Source organism: Buteo buteo, unplaced genomic scaffold (genome assembly GCF_964188355.1).
Source record: "Buteo buteo unplaced genomic scaffold, bButBut1.hap1.1 HAP1_SCAFFOLD_59, whole genome shotgun sequence".
NCBI lineage: Eukaryota > Metazoa > Chordata > Aves > Accipitriformes > Accipitridae > Buteo > Buteo buteo.
The window spans coordinates 435,495-457,989 of record NW_027439225.1 but is presented as its reverse complement, the minus strand read 5'-3'; the positions used below and the strand labels follow the sequence as shown (position 1 = coordinate 457,989).

At 55.8% G+C, this 22,495-nt stretch overlaps 1 protein-coding gene across 1 annotated transcript; it reads right to left on the bottom strand.

The window, feature by feature from the left end:
• Window positions 1–7,884: 7,884 nt before the first annotated feature.
• LOC142027824 (T-cell activation Rho GTPase-activating protein-like) lies at window positions 7,885–13,686 on the bottom strand. Its single transcript, XM_075022026.1, has 9 exons — window positions 13,649–13,686; window positions 11,761–11,845; window positions 10,045–10,400; window positions 9,692–9,887; window positions 9,347–9,464; window positions 9,051–9,193; window positions 8,514–8,605; window positions 8,263–8,427; window positions 7,885–7,951 (listed from the first exon to the last, which is right to left on the bottom strand). The coding sequence occupies exons 1-9, from the start codon at window positions 13,684–13,686 to the stop codon at window positions 7,927–7,929; spliced, it is 1,218 nt and encodes a 405-aa protein (XP_074878127.1). The 3' UTR covers window positions 7,885–7,926.
• Window positions 13,687–22,495: the final 8,809 nt, after the last annotated feature.

Here is a 22,495-nt window from a genome sequence, read left to right as displayed (position 1 = left end):
TTCTCCCAAACGGAGCCCGAGGGGTCACGGCCCATGGGCCGAGACCAGCGGAGAGCCGCCAGGGAAACCGCCGCCTCCGTCCATCGCGCAGACGGGAGCCGCAGCAGCCGGAGAACGCTGGTGTACTGCATGCATAATTGTATCGTGCCGCTCCCAGGGCAAGCCCAGGCACCGCTTCGCGCGTGGGACGTGCCGCCCCGAGAGCGGGGCTAGCCCAGGGGCGGCGGGGACAGGCTGGCCAGCAGCGCCGAGCCCGAGGCAAAGTCTGCCGTGGGTGCAGCCGAGGGCTGGCGCGGCCGGAGTCCTGGCTGGCCCTCGGCGCCTCTGCAGAGCGCCGGAGCCACGAGAACCGGCTCGGTCCCTTTGCGTCGGTGTCCATGGAACTGACTCGGTCCCTTCGCGTCGGTGTCCTTGCCACCGGCTCGGTCCCTTTGCGTCGGTGTCCATGGAACTGACTCGGTCCCTTCGCGTCGGTGTCCTTGCCACCGGCTCGGTCCCTTTGCGTCGGTGTCCATGGAACCGGCTCGGTCCCTTCACGTCGGTGTCCTTGCCACCGGCTCGGTCCCTTTGCGTCGGTGTCCTTGCCACCGGCTCGGTCCCTTCACATCGGTGTCCTTGCCACCGGCTCGGTCCCTTTGCGTCGGTGTCCATGGAACTGACTCGGTCCCTTTGCGTCGGTGTCCTTGCCACCGGCTCGGTCCCTTTGCGTCGGTGTCCATGGAACTGACTCGGTCCCTTTGCGTCGGTGTCCTTGCCACCGGCTCGGTCCCTTTGCGTCGGTGTCCATGGAACCGGCTCGGTCCCTTTGCGTCGGTGTCCTTGCCACCGGCTCGGTCCCTTCGCGTCGGTGTCCTTGCCACCGGGGCAATCGCTGCCAGAGACGCGGGGCCCCCTGGGCCGCTCCCCGGCCCCTGGCAGTGTCCCTCTCCATATGCCCGCCCGCCCCTGCCATGGGCAGGAGGTCTCCGCGCCCGCGCTCCCCCCGGACGAGGACCTGCAGCGCCCGGCGCGCGGTGCCGAGGGGCCGGCTCCTGCCCACCATCACCTGCGGCTGGAGGAGCCGCACCGTGCCCGCAGGCAGCGCTGCCCGCCCTGCCCGCCCATGCCGCTGCGCCCGACCGCCTCCACTCAGCTCGGCTCGGCTCGGCTCGGTACGGCTCGGCGAAGCTCAGCTCCGCTCGGCAAAGCTCAGCTCGGCTCGGCTCGGTACGGCTCGGCAAAGCTCGGCTCCACTCGGCAAAGCTCCGCTGGGCTTCGGCTCGGTACGGCTCGGCGAAGCTCGGCTCCGCTCGGCAAAGCTCAGCTTGGCTCGGCTCGGTACGGCTCGGCAAAGCTCGGCTCCACTCGGCAAAGCTCAGCTCGGCTCGGCTCGGTACGGCTCGGCAAAGCTCAGCTCGGCTCGGCTCGGTACGGCTCGGCAAAGCTCCGCTGGGCTTCGGCTCGGTACGGCTCGGCGAAGCTCGGCTCCGCTCGGCAAAGCTCAGCTCGGCTCGGCTCGGTACGGCTCGGCAAAGCTCGGCTCCGCTCAGCAAAGCTCCGTTCGGCTTCGGCACTTTTTTAGGTAGCTCAGGTAGCTCAGGTTTTTGAGGTAGCTCGGTCCTGGGCTCCCAGACCTCGCCTGGGCTATGCTGTAGTTGGGCCTGTCTCCAGCCCTGTCTCTGGCCCCGTCTTCTGGGTGGACCTTGGACCCATGTTGTAGCCCTGCCTCCTGCTGCTCCGACTGGGTGGGCCCTGGACCTGGTTCATCCCCTGGCTGTGTCTGGGGCTGTCGATGGACCCCACTACCAGCACCCGGCCCTGCTGAGACCCTGTGGGACTGTGCCCTGATGGGTGAGGGCACAGCCCCGGTTCCCCTCACTGGCTTCCTCTCTGTTCTTTGTGAAGTTCAAACCCCTCATCTTGTTTTTCCTCACCACACGTCCCTATTCTCGGTTTTTCCTGCACCCTACCTTTCTTCTGTATTCTCCCCAGGATATACTTGCAGCTGCTTTGGTTTTTTTTTCAGGTTTGAATTATCTTTTTATGGCACCTTATCCTCCCATTTTTCCCCATTCGTGTCCAGTTGTCTTTTAAACCCCTTCTCAAAGCCCCGCTTATTTAATTTATCCTTTGCCAGGCCCAGCTGCTTTTCATTCTGAGGGTTGTTCTCCATGAGGCCTTTTGAGTTTAGGCTATAAAATCCAAAGACAAGAAAGCATCTTGCCACACTTGGTCATCTCTTACATAGTCCGCCCTAACCATGGCCTGAAAATTTCCAGCTTTTAATTAATTTTTTATGTTCCTGGAAAAAAACCCACTGCTACCTTCTGGAATTTCTTCACCTGCAATTAGTTTTCTGTGAGTGTGTCACTGTACCTAAAAACAGAGAGGCTGGCATTGATCTGATCTGTCTTACTGTTAAGAAATACTTGTTCCCAGTATGAAAAGAAGTATCTCTGCTCCTGATTTCTGACTCAAGACATTTCGTAGCCCACATGCTGCTCACCAAAGACGCATCAATCTTCACACATCAGGCAGGAGTGACCTCCGCAGGTAGTTACGAATTCCCACACTGAGATATCGCTACGTGGTGTGAAGCGTATGGCTTGACCTGAAGATCTCTGCCACTCACAAAGCACGCCGGTCCTCCACGCATTTAGACCTCCTGCTCTCATAAAATGCAGCATCTTGTGCCCTATCAGCATCATGTTGAAACTAGGCACGGTTATAGAAATGATAACTTTATACTGTTTTGTTAAAGTTAAGATTAAATAAAAGGCTAAAGGACTTAGATACAAGAGTTTAAAAGGATAAATGCCAACCTCATGTTTAGTAGCTGTCTTAAGAAGGGACAGGCAACTTCCCCCTTAGCCCAGATATTACTCCGCCATTAAGAGAAGGACCAATGTCACTTATTATCCCTTGTCGAAGCAGTCTCCTGGAGGAGCAACCCGAATGTTTTGCTATGCTAGGATTAGGCTTGCCTGAGTAAGCACAACTCCACGTACTCCATGTGCCACTCAGAAAGGAGCTGTGATGAAGGACAGAGCCTACACACCACATGAACACATTCACATACATAAACGTACCCTGGGCTTTAGATTAAATCGAAACAGAGGGTTGAAGGATTCTTCTAGGGACTTCACTCTTCTTCCTGCCTAGCTCATTCATTTATATTGCAAGTTTAAGCTTGATTTCTTATACTCAGTTGAAAAGGGACTTTCTCAGAAAAAATGCCAACTAGGCAATATGTTATCAATTGTGCCTTATTCTCTACAGGAAATACAAAAGCTGAGTTCCTCTCGCACGTCCAGCACTTCCTAAAACGATCCACTCTACAGCTTAATTGGTGCCTTACTAGACATAATGCCTTATAACTCAGCTACCTTAATGAAAATAACTATATATACATATGTCCTTGTACATCTTAAAACTCAGCATGTTTCCTGTGTCACAGATACAATTATGCATACAGTACACCACATAAGCCTAATTGGAAATGGAGTGAAGATTGAGGTAAAATGACTGGATCCCATGGAAAAATTGAGGAAACCGATACTTCTCAAAGCCTTTGTATGCATTTGTGGCTTGAAACACCTCAGCTTTCTCTTAGGTGGCAAGGGATGCTGTCTCAACTTTATCAGGTGTTCTACGTGGTATGGAGGAAGTACAAGAACAGATACTCCAAATACGGATGAATTCAGCATTTTTTAAATTTTATTTAATCAGTAATCAGGTAAACTTAATCTGACACCAAAAACCACATCTTGTCACACTTACTTTTGAAATACAGCATACCCAAACGAGGGAGGAAATTGTTTTAGTGTGATTTATAACAGTAACGAAGAGTTATTTTCTTTTTGGTAATGACATTGTGCAACACATTTTCTGTTTGGGGAGTAAGCTTCTGAAGTATTTTAATCTGCCTCATCTACCGCTACAGATTTCAGCAAAACTGCAAAATCCTCACAAGAATTAGCACTGTATATAAATCCAGTAATAATCCACAATCATCTCTCCATTTTGGTTGTATTTCTGCTGTAGATACTAGGCTTCTTCAAACTTCCACCAACCAGTGGAAATTTGCCAAATATATAACCCAGTGGGCCATTTAAAGGGATTTTGCTGTGAATTATGACTGCTACATTTGTGGGCAGCTTTCAGTACCAGAGACTGGAAAGGGAGAGGCAGAGTGTGAAGAGCAGGGGGCGCAGCTTTCACCCTGAGACCTTCCACATATTTGTTCATGATCTACAGAAAATGGATGAGCTGGACAGCATAAGCTCTCTGTGCACAGATGGAACGGCACTACTTAAAACCAGTCCTTGCTTTGGCAACTGGGGGAGACGTCAGTCCTGGCTCTTAAGCTGGCAGAGGCTGCCTGAAGCCTTGTTTAAGCTGGTGTCTGTACAATCAAGCTATTGTGGTTTACCTAGGTAGTGCGTGGCAGCTGAGCTGCAGCAACAGACTGTGCACGCTCTTTGCCCATGAGATGAAATGCATTAGCTTTAACTTCTTGCATCCAGACTACTTGCCAGATGGATTCCTAACAAACAGCAGAACTGAACTGCTGAATTACTTTACATATGCTTGGAAAGCCTGGGAAAAAAATAAACACGAAAGAAGTAACTAATGGGAACAGAGAGATGCATTTCTGAGTGCAACAGACTCCATCTTTATTTCAAAATATCTCTGTACATTACAATTCTATTTAAAAAAAAAGAAGTCAAAAGTCAAAGCAGTTTCCCATGCTAAGTGAAATATCAGGTCTCATTTTTTAGATAATCAAAAAGAGAGGCTGTGTTTTCACTCAGCAGATCTCATGGCCTGTTCCTATCTGAGCATACTGCTCAATAGCAACATAGAATGTGTTAAATTAAAGCTCTTATTGTGCTCATCACCATGAAGCAGGATTTTTTGAAGAACCACTGTTAGAAGCAAACTGATCTTCCTTGCAAAGTCAGGTTGTCCCTTCTTCAGGTGGAGTTTGCTCTCAGGCAACCTGGCCATCCTGGGAACAACACCAGGTCAGCCTCCTACCTGCTGGTCCCCTCTTCTCTGACAAGAAGAAGCCATCCTGTGTATAACTAAGAACCCGATGATTTCCTTCCCATGGGTTGCACATTAAAATATCAAAGAACTCTGATTGTGGTCTTAGCCCATAGCTGAAACATTAGGAAGTTCGTTTCTGGAAATTCAAACACATTCCTTAGCTTGCATAACGTCTATATACAAACAAAAGGACACTCAAGGCAGGCAAAGCTAAGAATGTGAGCAAGAAGTGGACCGTCTGTGGGCTGGTGTGTGGCCGCCTCTGTGGCTGCTAACACTCAATTCCAGCTGGACCTGTCAGCTCCTTCCTTGGAAGCATGCTGTCAGTGCAAATTGACAGGAATCCCTGGGATTCAAGCCTCAGAATGTATTCCCTTATGCAGCGCTAATTGTTCACAACAGGACAGATATCGCAGGAGAAGATGTTTGACTAATTGCATATCAAATTGCACCCAAGCCAAAAACCCGTCGCAGAGGAGGCAGTATGGAATTTCAGATAGGGTGAAACGGGATCACGTGTATGCATGAACTCAGCCACACGGGTTCTGCTTAAATTCTCACCGTAAATATTCAGCAGAATTTGCAAGGCCATAAGGCAGTGCTCTGCGTGAATGTGAATTGCATCCATAGCACGTATGGGACTGTGTCTTGTATAATTCATGAGAATAGCCACACGGGGTCATACCAAAGGTTCGTTCAGCTCAGCGTCCTGTCTCTGCATCTGAACAGTGAAAGATGTGTAGGAAAAAAGCATAAGAAATGCAATAAGCATAGCATGCTCCTTCCCCTGCTGTACCCTCTATACTGACAGTCACTGGTTCAGGGATTTCTGGAGGCTGTTCCTGCTTCCTAGAGCTTAATGGCCCATGAGAGACCTTCCTTCCCTGATTCTGTCTAATTGCTTCTTCAACCCATTCATACTTGTGCTATCCAAAACATCCTGTGGCAAGGAGGTGCACAATTTAATTATGTATTGTGCGCAGATGTTCTTCTTTTCATTTATTGTGATCCATAATTTCATGTGTTGCCTGCTAATTCCCGTGTGTAAGAAAGAGCAAACAATCTTTCCTTACTCATTTTTGCAGTTTTCACTTCCTCCCGTAGATTGCTGCGTATTATTTGGAGAAAATGAAAACTCAAACTGACTCATCTCAGCTATTAAGGTGATAAGAGATCACATCTATTTGTTAACTTCCAGCTGTGTCTTTATAGTGGGTCTGTTCTGAAGTCCAGGTGCAAGAAATGGTCTCTCTGTAGTATTCAGGCTGTGAATACAAATGACAGCATGAACCTGCCTCCAGCTTTATTATCCATTGGGCTACTGGGATTTAGAAACTCTTTGCATCTTGTCTGGTTACTATGGCCATTCTCAAAGTCTGTTATTTCTATGCTTTGTGCCAGATATGTAAGTATAAGGCTATGCTTTGGGTTGCCCTCAAAGGTATACAGCATTTCAATGACAATCTCTCCATGTTCAGACACAGAGGTTTCAACAGACCCCCAGATGCAAAGACCAAGAAGAACCCCAAAACCATGGAAGAAAATCAACCCTGTCCCCCCCTTTCTCCTTGTCTTCACATGTAATATTGTGCAAAATGCTGCTATGAAGGTCTCCCTCTGCAACTGCTCCACCCATCACTGGATTCTCCATCTTATTCAAAGTCTCACATATATCTAGTCTCATTTTATCCCATGTACCCGCCTCCTAATAGTGTACCAGGTGCATCCTTCTGCTTGCTTGTCATGGGCAACAGTCATTTTTTCTTTCTCAAGGGAAAGCTGTATTCATACATCAATTCTCCACCTTCATGCCAGAGACTCTCTCCCTTAATTCTTGTTTTCAAAGCCCCTCATACAAAATGCACAACGGGTATGGAATGCCAGAGAATCACAGCACCTGTGTTTTGTATTCAGCCAGCACTAGCTTGAGTGGATGTGCAAAAGCACAAGCCTAGACTTTGGAGGTCCCCAGCCCTCAGCACCCTCTTAGCTCTGTTTCTGCTACATACTTTTTCCCCCTTGCCATGTCTGACTATCACTGTTAAGTTCTTAAAGGCAGGAAAGGAGTGAAATTTACAGTGCTTTGTCTCCTATTGCCAGTGTCTGCGACAAGTAACATGAAAATGCACCCTGTCAGTGGTTCACTTCAAGTGTGGAGCATTGCTGTTCCTCTCAAGGGGAAAGAACCTAGTGCAGTTCCCAAGAGCTTGGGTTTTTTAAGCCCCTTTTTAAAATTACATTTCCATAGACAACAGAATATTTAGTTGAGTTATTCTGTGCAAACTGAATCAAATCTTCCTGTCGTTGCTCTCTGTGATCAATAAGAGGTGCATCATTTGAGAGGAGTATTTACAGTGCCCAGTGTGGAAGTTTGGTTTATACCATCGGCGTGAGCGAGGGGGTTCTGAAGAAACTACCAGACAATCGGTATGCAAGGATGACAGCCACAGGGGACAACAAGCTGCAGGTGACCATGGTTGCATAAGGAGCTTCAGCCCTTCTTGGCCAACCTGCTGTACCTACATGTTGCCCTCTACCTGAGATAATGGCACGGCTCCAAGCATACGGCAGGCCTTAGCACAAGATGAGCATTAGCCAAAATCTGAGCAGGAGCTGGGTAACCAGTTGCAGCTCCACGGGTCCCTTCCAACCTCCACCCTCCTGTGCAACTCTGTGCCTTGCTTTCACTCCTGAAGCACCTGAACTCAGCCCTCGTGCCCGCCGGCAAGGATGCTGGGACAAGGCACGATCCCAAACTCCTCCCCGAGGGGTCATCCCCAAACAGCAGCTCCCCGCTCCAGAGCAGCCGATGGCAGACATACTCAGAAGAGAGAAAATATCATTTTATTGAGAACATCAACTGCAGTGGGGGGTGGGCCCAGGACTCACAGGGGTTCAGCCAGTAACAGGAAAACGGCACCTACAAGGACAGAGTCAGAGAGCGCTGCTGAATGCACAGCGGCAGGAAGAGGCAGGGTTTGGTTGCCCTCTCTCTGGGGAACACCGTTGACGAGGAATTGCTCATAGCCCAGAAGAGAGCGAGCTACGGCTGGCATTGCCGAGGGGAGGGCTCTGGCGCCTTATCCCCACGGGGAATGCCCTTAGAGAGCTGTGCGCACGCAGAGATGCACAGGGCCCCTGTGCCACGCAGCAGGGCTCGATGGGGAGCCCCTGGGGAGCGGCCACGGGGTTCTTGCCAGACCCTGCGCAGCAGCAGAGCCTGGTACGCACCTGGGCTTCTCGACCTGCCGGACCTTCCTGCATCTTTTCCGTCTGCGATCCCCCAATACGTTTTCTCTCTTCCTCTTCTTTTTTTCTGCACAGCTTTCATCTCCCCAGGCCTGTTTCCTCCTTCGGTTCCTTCTCTTTTCCTTGTCCCGAGGAGAGCCTGCAAACCTTTCCATCCCACAGTGTGCTTAGATAGGTAAGGCCACGATCCAGCGGAGACAGTTCTGATTTTAACCCAAAGTGACTCGTTTTACCTTCTTTCCTCTGAAAGGCTGCCCAGTTGTTGCGGGCGTAGCAGGGGCTCTGCCGTGCTCTCGAGGGTGGCTGGAGGCAAAGCTGGAGGTGCCTAAACCAGAATTGTTGGAGTTCAGGGGTGGCAAGGGACGGCCTGGAGTAGTAAGGGACTGCTTGCCAAATTACCACCTTAGCTCTCTGGGGAAGATGCTGCTTTGCATCATCCATCCACATTTTGCACAGTCCACCTGCCCCAAAACAGACTTGATGAAACTGTGATGAAGTAGGATCCGAGCAAAAGCCCTCTCAAGTTGACAGCTACTCCCCGCTGTCTTTTTGTAGGTATTTGGTTGGATTAAGCACATGCTTAATGCATTTGAGAAAGGACCTTTCCAGTTTTCCATACAACGTATGACTCCGTGGGGGAGGAGGAGGAACCCCAAACACACAAGCCATCGGCTGGCCGGAGGAGGCCCAGCAGCTACTTGGCCTCCTCAGAAACTACCCTCCTACCCGAGAGACACTGTCACGGTGCTTGTGGAGCAGAGCTGACATACCTCTGTCGTTTTGGACTCCGCCACCATGTCTCCCCCAGCTCCTTTGAGGACACCCAGAGAGGGGGATGCATGCAGAATGGCTTCTGCCTGGTGGCCCTGGTCTCCTCTGCCTGCAGGGCCACTTTGCTCTTCCAAAGGCAGGTCTAGAAAGCAAAACCATGTGCAGCAGTGACGCCTTGGAAGTAGCACACCTAAAGCAAAACCCACCCCAAGCCCTACACCGGTTTTCTTCTTGACGTTGAGGTTTCTGGTATCCCGAGCCCCAGCCTGGGACAGCCCTCAGTTCCTCCTCATACCTGTGGCTCCGTCCGTGGGGGCTGGCGACTCCCCAGCTGATGGACAGGAGCGGCCAGCCACCTCCTCCCCAACAATGTCGCCGCAATTTTCAATCATAAACAGCGCCAGCGTGTTCACCTGCACACATCAAACCCTTGCTCTCAACCCAGCTGCCTGAAGTTGTCCCAAGCAGCCTTTCCCACTCCCGACCCTTGCCTCTGCACAGATGGCTGTGGCTGCGGGGCTGCCTTTGCAGGCAGCCACCCCACCGGCATTTGCTCAAGGGAGGAGGCAGCCAGGGACCTCTGAGCAGCCAAGCTCGGATAGGCCGGCAAGGCTGCAGCCGGCTTGCCAACACAGCGCACCTTCTCGGTCACCTCCAGCATGGCCTGGAGCGGGAGCAGGTCCTCGTCGGGTGGGCTCAGCAGGTTTGGCCCAAGGCAGATGGCCAGGTTGCTGCAGCTCATCCTGCTGGTGGCTGCGTTGCGGCCGATGTGCTGGAGGAGGGACAGCAGCCGCTTGAGGAGGAAGAGGTTGGCTGCAGGCAACTTCTCGGCCACCCTGAGGGAACAGGGACACTAGGTTGACAAAGCAGATTTTGCCCAGGCCTGTTGTCCAAGGCAGGGGGGAGCCAGCGGCTGAGTTGCCCAGCTTTCCAGGTGCTCTCAGCCAGCGGCCAGGGCTCCTGCTCAACAGGCAGGCTGCTGCCCGCACTTACGCTTTCAGCTCGGAGACCTTCTCCTCCTTGCTGGTCCTCTCCATGGCTGCCATCCAGTCCTCGTAGAGGTGGGTCACCAGCAGCTTGTCGGGGATGCTTCGGAGGAAGTCCTGCAATGCCAAGGGCTCTGGGTGAGCCTTTGAAGTTTCCAGGCCGGCCAGGAGCTCCTCCAGCCGCAGGTCAGAAGCGCTCACCTTCAAGACGGCGGCCAGCAGGAGTGCAGGCTGGTTGCCCAGGTCGACATCGGCGTCGCGGTCCAGGGCCTCCCGCAGCTCCCGAAGTTCCGTCCCGCTGGCAGCTTTGCGGAATATCCCCTCCGTCGACGGTCCTTCCCGGCGCAGGACAGCCAGCAGCTCCTGCAGGAGAGGCAGGAGGACAGTTGCTTGGCCGAGGAGCTGCCTTCCGACAGCGGTGGCCAGAGCACTGCCCCAGAGCGGGCTCCTTGCTGGGGGTGAAGAGCCCAAGCCGCCATCCCCGCAGCTCCTGGGGACGCCCGTGTCCCCTGTGGAGCAGCCGGAGGGAGGGCTCCTACCACCTCTAGGGAGCATCTGGAGGGCTGAGGACCCCCCCGGCCAGGCTGGCTTACCTGGATGGGCTGGGGCAGGGAGCCGTCCTCCCCGCAGAGGGCTGCCAGGGGCTGGCCAAAGAGCGCCCTGCTGCAGCCAGAGCCCACCTGCCCTGGCGCCTGGGCAGCGGCCGGGGTCCTCCGATGAGCAAAGGGCCAGGGCAGCCCCCTCCTCTTCCTCCTCCTGCTGCTGCTCCCTCCTGCTGCAAAGGAAAGCCGAGCAAGAGCCCGTCAACGGAGACCGCCGGGCCAGCGCTCCCGGGGCCTGCCCTGCCCGCAGCGTGGTGCTGAGCGGTGCAGCAGGACGGGCAGGGAGCCAGCAGCTGGACCTCCGAGCTCCGGCTCAGCAGCTCCAGTTGGGAGGCTCCTGAGAGCCGGCACGCCACCAGGAGAGGAGAGCCTGGCCCAGCCCTCGCCCTGTCCTCCTCCAAGCTGTGGGCAGCAGCAGAGGCTCCGTGTCCCCGCAGAACCACGTCCAGCGGCCGCTGCCCAGCGGGTGTCCGTCCTTCCTTCCTCCTGGAGGTGACATCCTGCCTCGGGCTGCCCAACCTGCATGGCGACACTCGAGGGACAAGTGAGCACAGCTCCAGCGCTTGCAGGAGCTTACCGTTCTTCCCGAAACTCACCCGGTGCGTGGCAAAGTCCCCCTCCGCTGCTCGGCGGGACCGTCGGAGGCCCTTGCTTGGGACCAGCCTGCAAGAACCAGGCTGCGCTCAGAGAGCAGCCCCGCGGCGCAAAGGGCCGCCGGCGAGCTGCCAGCCGGCACCGGCAGCCTGAGCGTGGCAGAGCCGGGACCCTCTGCCCTCCCGGGCTCTCTGCCCCGCGGGGCAGGTTTCCCCCCAGCACCGCCGGCCAGGATGTGCCGGCATTCCCGGCGGCTCCCCAACCCTCTCCGCTCCCCGAGCGGCACCACCCTTCCCTCCATCCCTCACCCCACTGGCCGCACGTGCCGGCACAGCCAGAGGCGGGCGAAAGGCAGCCCTTCTCACCTCGGCCTGGCCCTCCATCAGCCTCTCCAGGCTCCCGGCGCTTAATGTCCTCCACTGGGCAAGAGAGAAGGAGCGGAGGCAGGTGAGCAGCGATGCCTCTGCCGCTCGCTCGGCTGGAGGACCAGGGCTCGGGGGCAGAGCCCAGACCGGGCAGGCACTCACGGTGTGGCGGCGGCCCAGCTCCTTCTCCAGGAGCCTGATGGACGGGACAGGCGTCACCCGGGCTCTCTTGGCTCCTTCTGGTATCCTGTGCACCGGGAAGGGACAGGGAGAGAGCTGGCTGAGCCCCAAGCTGCCTCTTCTCCCTCCTGCGGCAGCTCTGCCCGAGCGAGAGCTGCCGGCAGCCACGGGGGCACCTCTCCCCAGCTGAGGAGCTGCGTTCCCCCGTCCGGCTGCACCTGCAGCATCCCCGCGGCTTACCCCAGGAGCGTGCCCACCCACAGCTCCTTCAGCGCCCGGGAGCTGCAGAAAGAGAGGAGAACCAGCGTCAGGCCCTGCAGGCCCTGCTGCTCCCAGCCCGTGGGCAGAGGCGGGTGCCTGCGCAGCCCTGCCCCGTGGGGAAGGACACCGGAGAGGGACGAAGCCCCGTGGGGAAGGAAGGACGCTGGAGCGGGATGAAGCCCCGTGGGGAAGGAAGGACGCTGGAGCGGGATGAAGCCCCGTGGGGAAGGAAGGAAGGACGCCGGAGCGGGACGAAGCCCCGTGGGGCAGGACAGAGGCGCTGCCCGAGCCCTGGCTCCTCATGTCCTGCCAGAGCAGCTGCTTTCGCCCTCCCCTTCTGGGGACCCAAAGGGGATGCGGGACCTGCCCATGCCCCCATCCCTCCCTGCCGGCGTGCTGCTCGCTCCTTGCCCAGGCTCTGCACGCAGGGCAGACGCCGTTCTCACGATGGTGCGGGTGTGCTTGGGAACGTCTCCCGCCCGGCCGTGGCACTCACCCGAAAGTGGCGACGCAGGAGCCGCTGGGCCAGACGAGGAGGATGGAGGTCCTGTCCTCATCGCCGCCTTCCTCCTCTTCCTCGTCCCCCGCCGCCTCCTTTCCGCCGCTCAGCACCCACAGCTGGTCCAGGGCCAGGCGGAGCTGTGGGCGCAGGCTGGTGCCGCGTCTGCAGAGAGCAGAGAGGAGAGGCAGGCGGTGAGCTGGAGGTGACCTCCTGGGGATCCCCCCGGGCAGAGCCCCGTCCCCCACTTGCCCTTGGGACGGACGGACGGACAGCGATGGGCGCCTCCAGCACCCACCAAGGTGCCGGGGCCTGGGGCTGGTGCCGGGGTGTCCCTGCCCCGGGGCCAGGGCCAGGGCTGGGGGAAAGGCAGCTGGGCTCTGAGGGTCTTACTGCAACTTGGCGATCACCAGTTCCTCCTGGAGGAGGAGAAGGCGTCTCTCGCTCCTCTTGCGGCCCCGGGTCAGCCGCACGTCCGCGCTCAGCACCGCCTCGGCGTCGGCGAGAGCCTCCCTGCAGAGCAGAGAGCGGCGGGCATGAGAAAGGCCGCTGCCACCGCGGGTCCCGGCCGTGCCCCCGAGGCACAGGGAGAGCTCACCTGGAGCCGCAGCAGCAGTTGGCCTGGCCCATCCTGCCCGGGAGAGGAGGACCCTCGCCGTGGACCGAGGACGCGGGCCAGTCGGCGACAGCGGGGATGGGAGGCGAGGTGCCGGTGCCGGTTCGGTGCCGCTCGGTCAGATCCTGCCTCCTCCCAGCGCTCCTGCGTGCCAGCACAGCTCCGTGCTGCTGTCTCTGGCGGCTGTGGGCTCCAACTGACCAACATTCCGAGCCCAGCGACCAACATTCTGAGCCCAACGACCAACATTCTAAGCCCAACGACCAACATTCTAAGCCCAACGACCAACATTCTGAGCCCAACGGAAAGTGGGAGGGGCACCCACCCAGTGGGTGAGAGTTCTCTCCAGTATGGCCGTCTCTGCCTGGCACTGGGGAGCCCCGGGCGGGCTGGACGGACCCAGCAGAGGGGAAGGACCGTCTCCCTCCACCTCTTGCCAACGCTTTGCCTCCTGCAGCCCAGGAGGCAGGGAGCCGCCTTTGCCCCAGGGGCACTTTTCTGGCTCGAAATCGCTCCACTTGGCGTCCACCATCACCCCAGGTGTCTGCACAGCTGCTTTCCAGCTGGGTGTCCCCCAGCATTTACTGGCGCAAGGGCTTCTTCGTCCCCAGGTCTCCAGGACTTTGCTCTTCCCCTTGGGGAACTACAGGAGGTTCCCGTCAGCCCCTTTCTCCAGCCGGTCAAGATCCCCCGGCTTGACAGCAGGACCCTCCGGCGCAGGAGCCTCTCCTCCCAGTTCTGTGCCACCTGCAAGCTGCCGGAGGGTCTGCTCTGCCCCATCCCCCAGACCAGGGAATGTGAACAGGTCCCGCGTGGTGCAGCGCAGTGGGGGCAAACATGCACTTTGATAGGCCATCACTTGTCACAGGAGGTTCAGAAATTTAGGGGAAAAATCCATATTGGTTTGGGTATTATTTACACAGTGCTTCCCCTTTGTATTCCTGCAAGCTATTACAAGGTGTTCAAAATGTCTCCTTTTTCATTTGAATGTCACAGCTCTTCACAGTGCTGATGTTGCATGTAACATTGGATCGGGTTGTACTCTCGCACAGAGCGTTAGGTAGTATGTAGCCTAGATTATTAGGGAGAAGATCGCAGATTACCGCATTAGTCGTGCAAACACCAATGACAGGAGGTTGCATCTAGCTCTTGAGCCAAAGGGTCAAAATCCAAGGTGTCTATTGATCTCAGTGGGCTATTGATCAGCAGATTGAACTCACCATGTTCAGAAAAGAAAAGGTACGTGAGAAAGGCCTATTCTGCCTTGACTGCTACAATGCGTGTTTTTGCAGGTATGAAGATAAATTACCTTCCATCTATCCATGCCCCTCCCGCCACCCCTTTCCAAAAAAGAAAGGACTAGAGAAAAAAGATTCAACTTGTAGAGCAATGGGGCTTGTAACAGCCAAGTAAATTTCCCTAGATCATTCCCATTCAATGAGCCACTTTGCCTGACATTTTGCCTCTACTTGGTACCAACAGAAGACTCGGTACCTGTGCCATGCTACAGGAGACGTAGAATTTCGTGCTGATCCAGAGCTTTCCACCTACAGCCAAAACCAGGGCGAAGCTTTCCTACACCTCAACCGCTCCCTGGTGCCTCTTCCCCAGGGAAAGTCTTTCCTCTGTCACTCTGTGCTCATAGCTGGTCCCAGGCAATGCAAGCCCCAAGCCTCAGCCACCGTCCCAGGCCACCAACCCCCTTTAGCCATCAGCAAGATCTCAAACTCCTTTTCGGCTGCAGGAGAAGGGTTGTTAATAGAAATGGATGCACACGGCACAGTCTATTCCAGAATAGCCACAGCGGTTAAAAGCTTTCCGTGTCCTGGATTGGTGGTTTTCAGGACCAGCTCCTGGGTGCCGTTGCACGAGGCTAGCGATAGCTCTATTTCATGCAGGTAATTCAGGCTTAATCCTTTGTCCCCACAGGCCCAGCAGCACAGAAAGTCACCGTGGGCTGTGTTTGAGCAGCCTGCTCCACTGGACTTGTGGCAAACATCCGCATCCCTGCTCTTCTGTTGTCCACATAGGGTCCTGGTCAATACCACAAGCTGTTTTCCCTGGAAATGACCATCGTGGCTAAAGACAGACTCCTCCTTGTGGACTCTAGCCAAGCTGTGGCAACGTCTCTGGCACCCATGCTGTGCCAGCTTTCAACCCCCAAGAGACTGGAACTGAGGCGGGTCCAACAGGAAGAAAATCTGCAATTTTCACTGAAAGAGGGGAGCGACCACCGGCACTGAAGAGCCATTCATATCCTGCCGAAAGCCACAGGGAAATGCAATGTGTGGTGAGCTTAGGCAGGAATACTCCTGTCCAAGAAGCAGCACACTTGGTTATTAAGGCTTTATCACACTTGGGTGATAAGGCTTTATCCTTGGCTTTCCCGCCGTGCTGACCGCTGTGGCTGCTGCCTGTTCTTTCCTGCCATGCTGGCTGCACCCACCTGTGGGGCTGTCCTTGGGAAGGGCACCAGAGCCGAGAAAGCCCCTGGGAGAGGGGCAGGGAGAAGCTCTTCTCCAGAGATTTGCCAGAAGCTCTCCAGAGCATCCCTTTTCCAGCCCATGAGATGCTCTGTGTGACAAGGGAAGGTGCCCGTCGGTCCAATGGATGAGGCCCTGCAGGGCTCCCATCAGGGTCCTTTGACCTACCCATCTTCCAGCCGCCACTCCAGGGGCTGGGGGTCTCACAAAGGGCAGGGCCCTGTCCCCCACCTGCCGTTGGGACAGACATTGGTGCATCCAGCCATTAAAACCTGCCGAGGCCAGCTAACTAGGAAAAAGAGATGAGCCACACTGCGCAGGCCCAAAGGGCGGACACTATGTCAAGGATAACATAAATAAGTATACGATTAGAACAATATAAGCTTGCCTTGCTGTAGGTAACGGTATGCACGATAGGCAGAACAATCCCCTGTGCATCCAGCGCTGCAATAAAGAATGCCTGCTTTCTAAAACTCCAAAATTGAGCCTCAGAGAGTTTCTTCGACCAGCTTTTTCGGTTACACACCCCTACCTCTGACTGGCAGGACAGAAGAGAAGATCACTGGGGCACCTGTCCCTTTCACTCGTGCCACTCAAGTCCTGCTTGACCTTGCCCGGGTTTTGCTTTACCGTGTCCTGGTGCCCGCGTGGAAAAGGAGCAGGGGAAAGCGGTCTGTGCTTCGAACCAGCGTGCCAGCCTCCCCGTGACATCCCGGAGCACTCCTGGGCGGTCAGCACCACAGGGGTCTCCTATTTCTTCTGGCAAAGTCTCAGCTCCTCCTCTCTTGCTTGCTCCTCCTCCCCCATCCAGATGCTCCTTTTCTAGGTGGTGGAAAGCATATTCTGCTTTCCTTGACTTCCACACGGCCCCTTGGTTTCCAGCAGGCTTCCCACCAGTGCCTCTGCAAGCCTGTTCTTAAGTGCAACCGAAAGAAGAATTTTCTCTTTATTATTCCCACACCTCAGAGGCAATTCTGCTTTCACTGAACTGAATGGAAATTTGTGAGTAAAGATGATGTTTAGATTTGTCTGCAGTGCCACAGTAGACTTCACAGGGCCCTGCCCACCTTCAATAAATGTCAGCTTTGCGTTGCGGTTTTAACTGGAGTGACAGCTACTGAATTGGAGAAGACCCATGGGAGAAAACAAACTGATGACAGAAGTTTTGAATGATGGGCTTGGGAACCACAGATGTGCGTGTTTATGGAGTACCTCTCTTTCAATCTCCTGAGAGGATTTTTTCCTCTCACCACTTGAGTAGGATGGAAATCTTTTCGGTCTGATGGATTTGGTATTTTTAACTTCCACTTTTTACCGTGTTGCGAAAAAAATGCACGCAGCCTTACCGTTTACATCCCACAGTGTTACCCGCTGGGCAGAAACGTCTGAGGCTTTCACATCTATTCCATACCTCTGCTAACACTCTGCCAGTCTTGATCTGGTCAAATGAGAGCAGCCACTGCGAATAACGTTCTCGACTTCCCCATCTCCTCACTCTGGTTTTCCTCTGTTTCTCAGGCATATGCTTTCTCGAGACTGCATATGAGGGTGAGAGATTACTAAAGTCCTTCCTTATTCCTAAAGGCATCTGAAAACTCTGTTAGGAGTCACTGGCTGTAAGATTATCTCCTGAAGTCATCGCAGAAATATCTAAGATTTCGTAGAAATTCTTTTGAGGCTCAGGAAGGTATGATTCTTTTCTTATGCTCAGTTTCACAAAAGTCTCTGTAGCCTTGGTCTCATCTTCTTTAATGCTACGTTTGGGGATTAGTGGTTCTCCCAAACAGGGTGCCCTGCTCTTGAATTAGCCAGGCACAGCATAGAACCCTTGGTCTGGCCACGGTGAATCCTTTTTTGGATAGGCTCAGATGAGCACGGTGAGTTTATGTTGTTTCAAGGATTTGCTGCAACATCTGTGCCTACTTTGACCCAATACTGCAAGCTGTTTAAAGCCATACACTTCCCCCCCGCCCCCCTCCAATGAACCAGTCTGAGACTCTGTAGAGCACAGGATTATTGCACTATAATATAAGGTATTAATATAGCAGCAAAGCAGTCTTCTTTGCTGGAATACCTACCTAGCCTTCCTACCACGATAATATTGTTTCATAATGTGTGTACTGGAATGAAAATGCTCATAAATGCAACATGAATATTTGCTGACTGCAGGTATTTTTACAGTGCTGATCCCTCTAATATGGAGGCAGATGTAACGATACTCACCCGTGTACTTCTACGAGCCTGTGCAATGTTTTTAGTATCTTTTCCTATACACAACTCCCTGCCCATATACAGTTTCTTCTGAAAACCTGCAAGGAAGACTGGGCTAGCAACTTCGGCAAGCCAAGCAACCAAGCACAGACCCGGGAACAGCCTTGTATACCCACAGGAGTGCTGCACGGACATTTGAGACTCACGTGGTTGGAGAGGTATACCACCATCTGGATTTAAAAATACGTTTGTCCTCTGTGTGTGGTGGGGGTACCGTAGTGCATGTCAAGGACTGGGGGTGATCTGCATGCTTACAAAGACAGACCTGGAAGCCTTGCACAGCTGCAAAACAAATGCTCAGAGTTTATTATGGTACCAGATTCACGTGACGTACGTCGGGCAGAGAAGGGTGGTCAAGGACAGGCATTGGGCAGTCCTCAAAGCAGGACTTCTTTACCACCAGGACTTTGTTTAGCCATGGAGCTTCAGCTCAAACTCTCATTCCCATTTTGGAAGGGGATTTCTTCCCTACCTTTCCGAGGCACAGCTCTGTTAGGACACTCACAGTCCATCTGAATTTCTCAACTTGGGTCTTTTCATGTGTCTGATATTTACAGGGACAGAATCTCTGGCTTTGCTTGTCATCAATAATACATCTATCCTATGAAGAACAAGAAGACTGGGACACCAAAAAAAACCCCAACCCAAAAGACAGAGAAGTCCATTTCTCTTTCAACTGCCTGAAAAAACACTTTCCTCCTGGACCCCCATGGATATACACAAAGAGAGAGAGAATGCAGCCTTTGAACAGTAACTGGCATAAATCTTTCTCCTCTGATCATTCTCCCTCTGACTCATAAATCTCAATCCACCAAGAAAATAGTGCACAGCTCTCACAAACCATGACATGCACCTAGAAGGGAGGCACAATTAAAAGAAGAGACAAGAGAGACAAATGATATGGCAGCCATTTCCTTAAGGAACAGAACACTTTTCCCTTCTTATTCGTCATAATGACTACCAGTAAATAACAGACAGAAGCAAAAGGTTTGAATACAACACCGATGAATTTAACTTTAATGCAAGTAAAGTGCCTTATAACAAGTCTGGATTGAAAAAGATGTTGAGAAGGGTGGTTTTCAGAGAGACTGCTTACATTTTAATGTTTAGCGAGACAGTAATCTGCAGTGGATGGGTACAAAAAACAATGAGAAAATGTCTCCGTACCCGCGGTGGCGGGTACCGTCTCCTCCTGGGTGTCACGCACCCAGGGCAAGCGCGGCCCCCTCCGAGGGGGATCCAGAGCTGCTGCTTCTCCGACCGGGCGACTAAAAGCCCTGACAGCACTCCTGGAGCCAGGGCTGGGGGAAAGCACGCCACCGAGTGACACCGCCTGACCTTCCTTCGCGCCCTCGAGGTCCTTTCTCCTATTTCTGCGTCACTCCAGCCAATGCAGCCAACAGAAGCACGGCCAATACTCACAAATGCGTTTGCCATCTGCCAAAAGGAGGCCTCGGCTTGGTCCCCTCTCAGCTAGGCCGAATCAACTTGTTCTTTTTCCCCCACCAGGAAAACACTGTTGAAAGCCAAGGGCATTTGTACCCACAGCCCCTGAGAGCCACCTGGAGGCCCCGGGGGCACCCCAGCCTCCCTTAACCCTTTCCCTCCCCAGGAGGAGCTGGGGAGTCTCTTGGGGGGGAGGGGGGGGGGGCGCGGAACACAGGGAGCCCCCGCGTTCCTTCTCAGGAGACGCCAAAGAGTCCTTAGTAGCCAACAGCCAGAAGGGACCATGGCGCAGCCACCACGGCAGCTCCCACCGCGTGGGCCCTGGGGCCCCCCGGTGCCCCAGCGTTTTCAGACTTTTGTACTCCCCGAAACCTTCTACCCTCGAGGTAGGGACCGGCCCTGAGCCCAGGGACGCTCTTGGGGGCAAGAGCGCAGCTCACCGCCGGCCATGGCTCCTCTCTCTCTCTCGTAGGCTCAGCCAACCTGTACCATCTGCCCGGGCAGGAGCAGCCCTTCCCTGCAGCCTGGGCACCCCTGCCAGCGGTGGCACCCCAGGCCCCCCAGGCCCCACCAGCAGGTATGGCACCCCAGTCTGCTCTGGCACCTTCGCCAACCCCATCACACCCGTCCCCCCCGCCGTTTTCGCACGGGCGTTCAGCAAGCCCGCGGGAGCACCCTTCCCCTCGCCTGGGTGACGCGTGCCCACTCAGGCCAATCTGCAGAGAACTTCCCAAATATCTCTGGGAATTTCTCTCCCGTTTCACCTCCTAGAAGGGAGTCTCCTCCCCAAAGTGCAACCCCGTCCCACCGGCACAGCAGCTCCCCACGCGCCTGGCGCAGAGCTGGGGGATGTCGGCCGTGGGGGATGGCTCGGTGGGTGCCCCCGGAGAGTTCCCCCAGCCCAGCACGGCTCCCTCTCACCCACACAGGTCTGCAGATGGCTCCGTGTGGCTGCCTCTTCGACCCCCGGGTGTTCCACATCCAGTGGACAGTCACCGACCTGCCTCCACCGGCCGGTGCCATGCTCGGCCAAGGCACCGCTTCCCTGCCAGGGGCTGCCCTGGGGGGGCCCTGGGGCTGCGGAGCAGCCCCGGGGACCCCCCAGGGCCAGCCACAGTACCTTGCCCCCTACCAACATCAGGCAAGAGCGGTGGCCCCGGCCCCTACGGCGCTGCCGATGCCCATGCCCACCTACCGGCACATCCAGGGGCAGTTGCTGATGATGGACACCTCCAGCATGGCCACCCCTGCAGGGGCACCCCCAGGCAGTGACGTCCCCCTGGGCAGCGACGTTCCCCCCAGACCCTCCGCTGCCCCCCCCAACCAAGACCTTGGGGACACTGCAGGAGATCTCGAAGTGTCTGAGGAGATGCTTCTGCAGGAGGCCCTCAGACTCTTCGGGTGCTCCACGGACGCAGTGGGGGCCAGCCAGGGTGGGGCCAGCCAGGGTGGTCCCAGCAGCAGCCCCGTGCCTGGGCACCCCAGGGGCACCAGCGGAGAGGGGACAGGGGTGGCCCCAGCCTGCCCAGTGCTGCCGACATGCAGCCCCGGCAACCAGCACATCGAGGGGCAGTCGGAGAAGATCGACGCCACCGGCACGGCCACCCCTGCGGGGGCACCCCTGGGCAGCGACGTCCCCCCGGTCAGCGACGTCCCCCCCAGCCCCTGCGCTGCCCCTCACGCCCAAGCCCTGGGGGACATCGCAGAACACCTCGCGGTGCCTGACGGGGAGCTTCTTGAAGAGGCCCTCGGGCTCCTTGGGTGCTCCCTGGACACGGTGGGGGCCAGCCGGGACGGTCCCAGCAGCAGCCCCGTGCCTGGGGACACCGAGGGCACCGGCGCAGCCACCCCCGACTGGGACTTCAGCCCCCGGTCGCTGCCGGATGAGCTGCTCACCCTCGACTCCCGCATCCCCGAGCTCAGCGACACCGCGCTGAGCCTCGACATATTCCACAGCGTCGGGATGGAGCCCCGGGAGCCACGGGGGGATGCGGGGATGGACCTGCCACCATCCCCGTCTGCCGCGGCAGAGCAGCCGAGGAAGAGGCAGGCGCAGAGCTCCTTGCCAATGCCACCCAGCAAGCGCAGGGCTCTGGCAGACGACATGGGGGTGTGAGGGGGGATCAGACAGGGGTGAGATGGAGATGGGGGGACTGGGGGGTGGGAGGGGAGGGGGGTGGATTGGTTGGGGGGGGTTGAGGGGGTGGGTGGGAGGCGGGTGGGGGGTAGGGAGGGTTTAGAGCAGCTTTGTTGGGACCTTTTCTGTTGTCTTTTCCATTAAAAGCTCTTTCTGCAGAACCACTCCGTGCCTATGTGGGATGGGGAGGGAGCGCAGGGGGCACCGGGAAACAGCCCCCAAGAGGTGCAAAAGCCCCGCCGAGCCCCAGATCCGAGCCGTCGAGCCCCGAGGGGAACCCAGCCACCCCCAGGCCCGAGTCACCACCAGCGGGGCAGCAATGGTGGGAGGGGGAACAGGAACAGGAACGACTCCCCTGTCCCCTGCCCCAGGGGAAGCAGCCCTTCGGTGGGGAAGCCAGGACAGACAGGTCCCTGCAGGACTCACGGACACGGCCCCACGCAGAAAGCAGCACGCAGCCCCTGGGACAAGGAGAGACCTTGGGGGCCGGGGGGGACACGGACACACACGACAACAAGGGCTGCAAGGCCTTCGTCTTGAACCCCACCAGCGTCCCCTCCAGCGGGGACAGGGCTCGCTGCAAAGCCCTTCAAAGCCTCAAGACCATCACGGCCTTCCTCGGGTCCCACTGACCTCAGCCCCGCAGCCCAGCTTTGCCTCACCGACACAGCAAATTAACCCCAAATCACCCCAAGAATGGCGAGGGAGGGAGCTGTGGGCCAGGCAGGGACCCTCCTCCCCTTGTCTGCCTGCACCCATTTACACCCATTTACCAGCAAAACTCTCCCTGCAGGATGCAATTTGGTGGGAGCAAGATTTGTGGGTATGTCTGCACCCAAAACGCAGCAGTACGTGGCACCCTTTAACTGGTGTTCTTCCCAAGCCCATTCACCTTTGCAGAAAAAGGGATTGTCATCCTGCACATGGCACAAAGCAGGACACACGCAGCCCATGGTGGCTGAGAGGGTTATAAGGGAATAAAGGCACTGAGCTGGTAAATTCAG

Bases quoted from the DNA above. Each gene is read 5' to 3' on its own strand.
- LOC142027824 (XM_075022026.1), bottom strand. From the start codon at position 13,686: ATGGTGGACGCCAAGTGGAGCGATTTCGAGCCAGAAAA. The intron at 9,465-9,691 runs GTGCGCTGTGTT...TGATGTGTGCAG, and splicing joins TGCTGGAGGTGACCGAGAAG to GTGAACACGCTGGCGCTGTT. The intron at 8,606-9,050 runs GTATGTCAGCTC...ATTCTGGTTTAG, and splicing joins CGGAGTCCAAAACGACAGAG to GCACCTCCAGCTTTGCCTCC.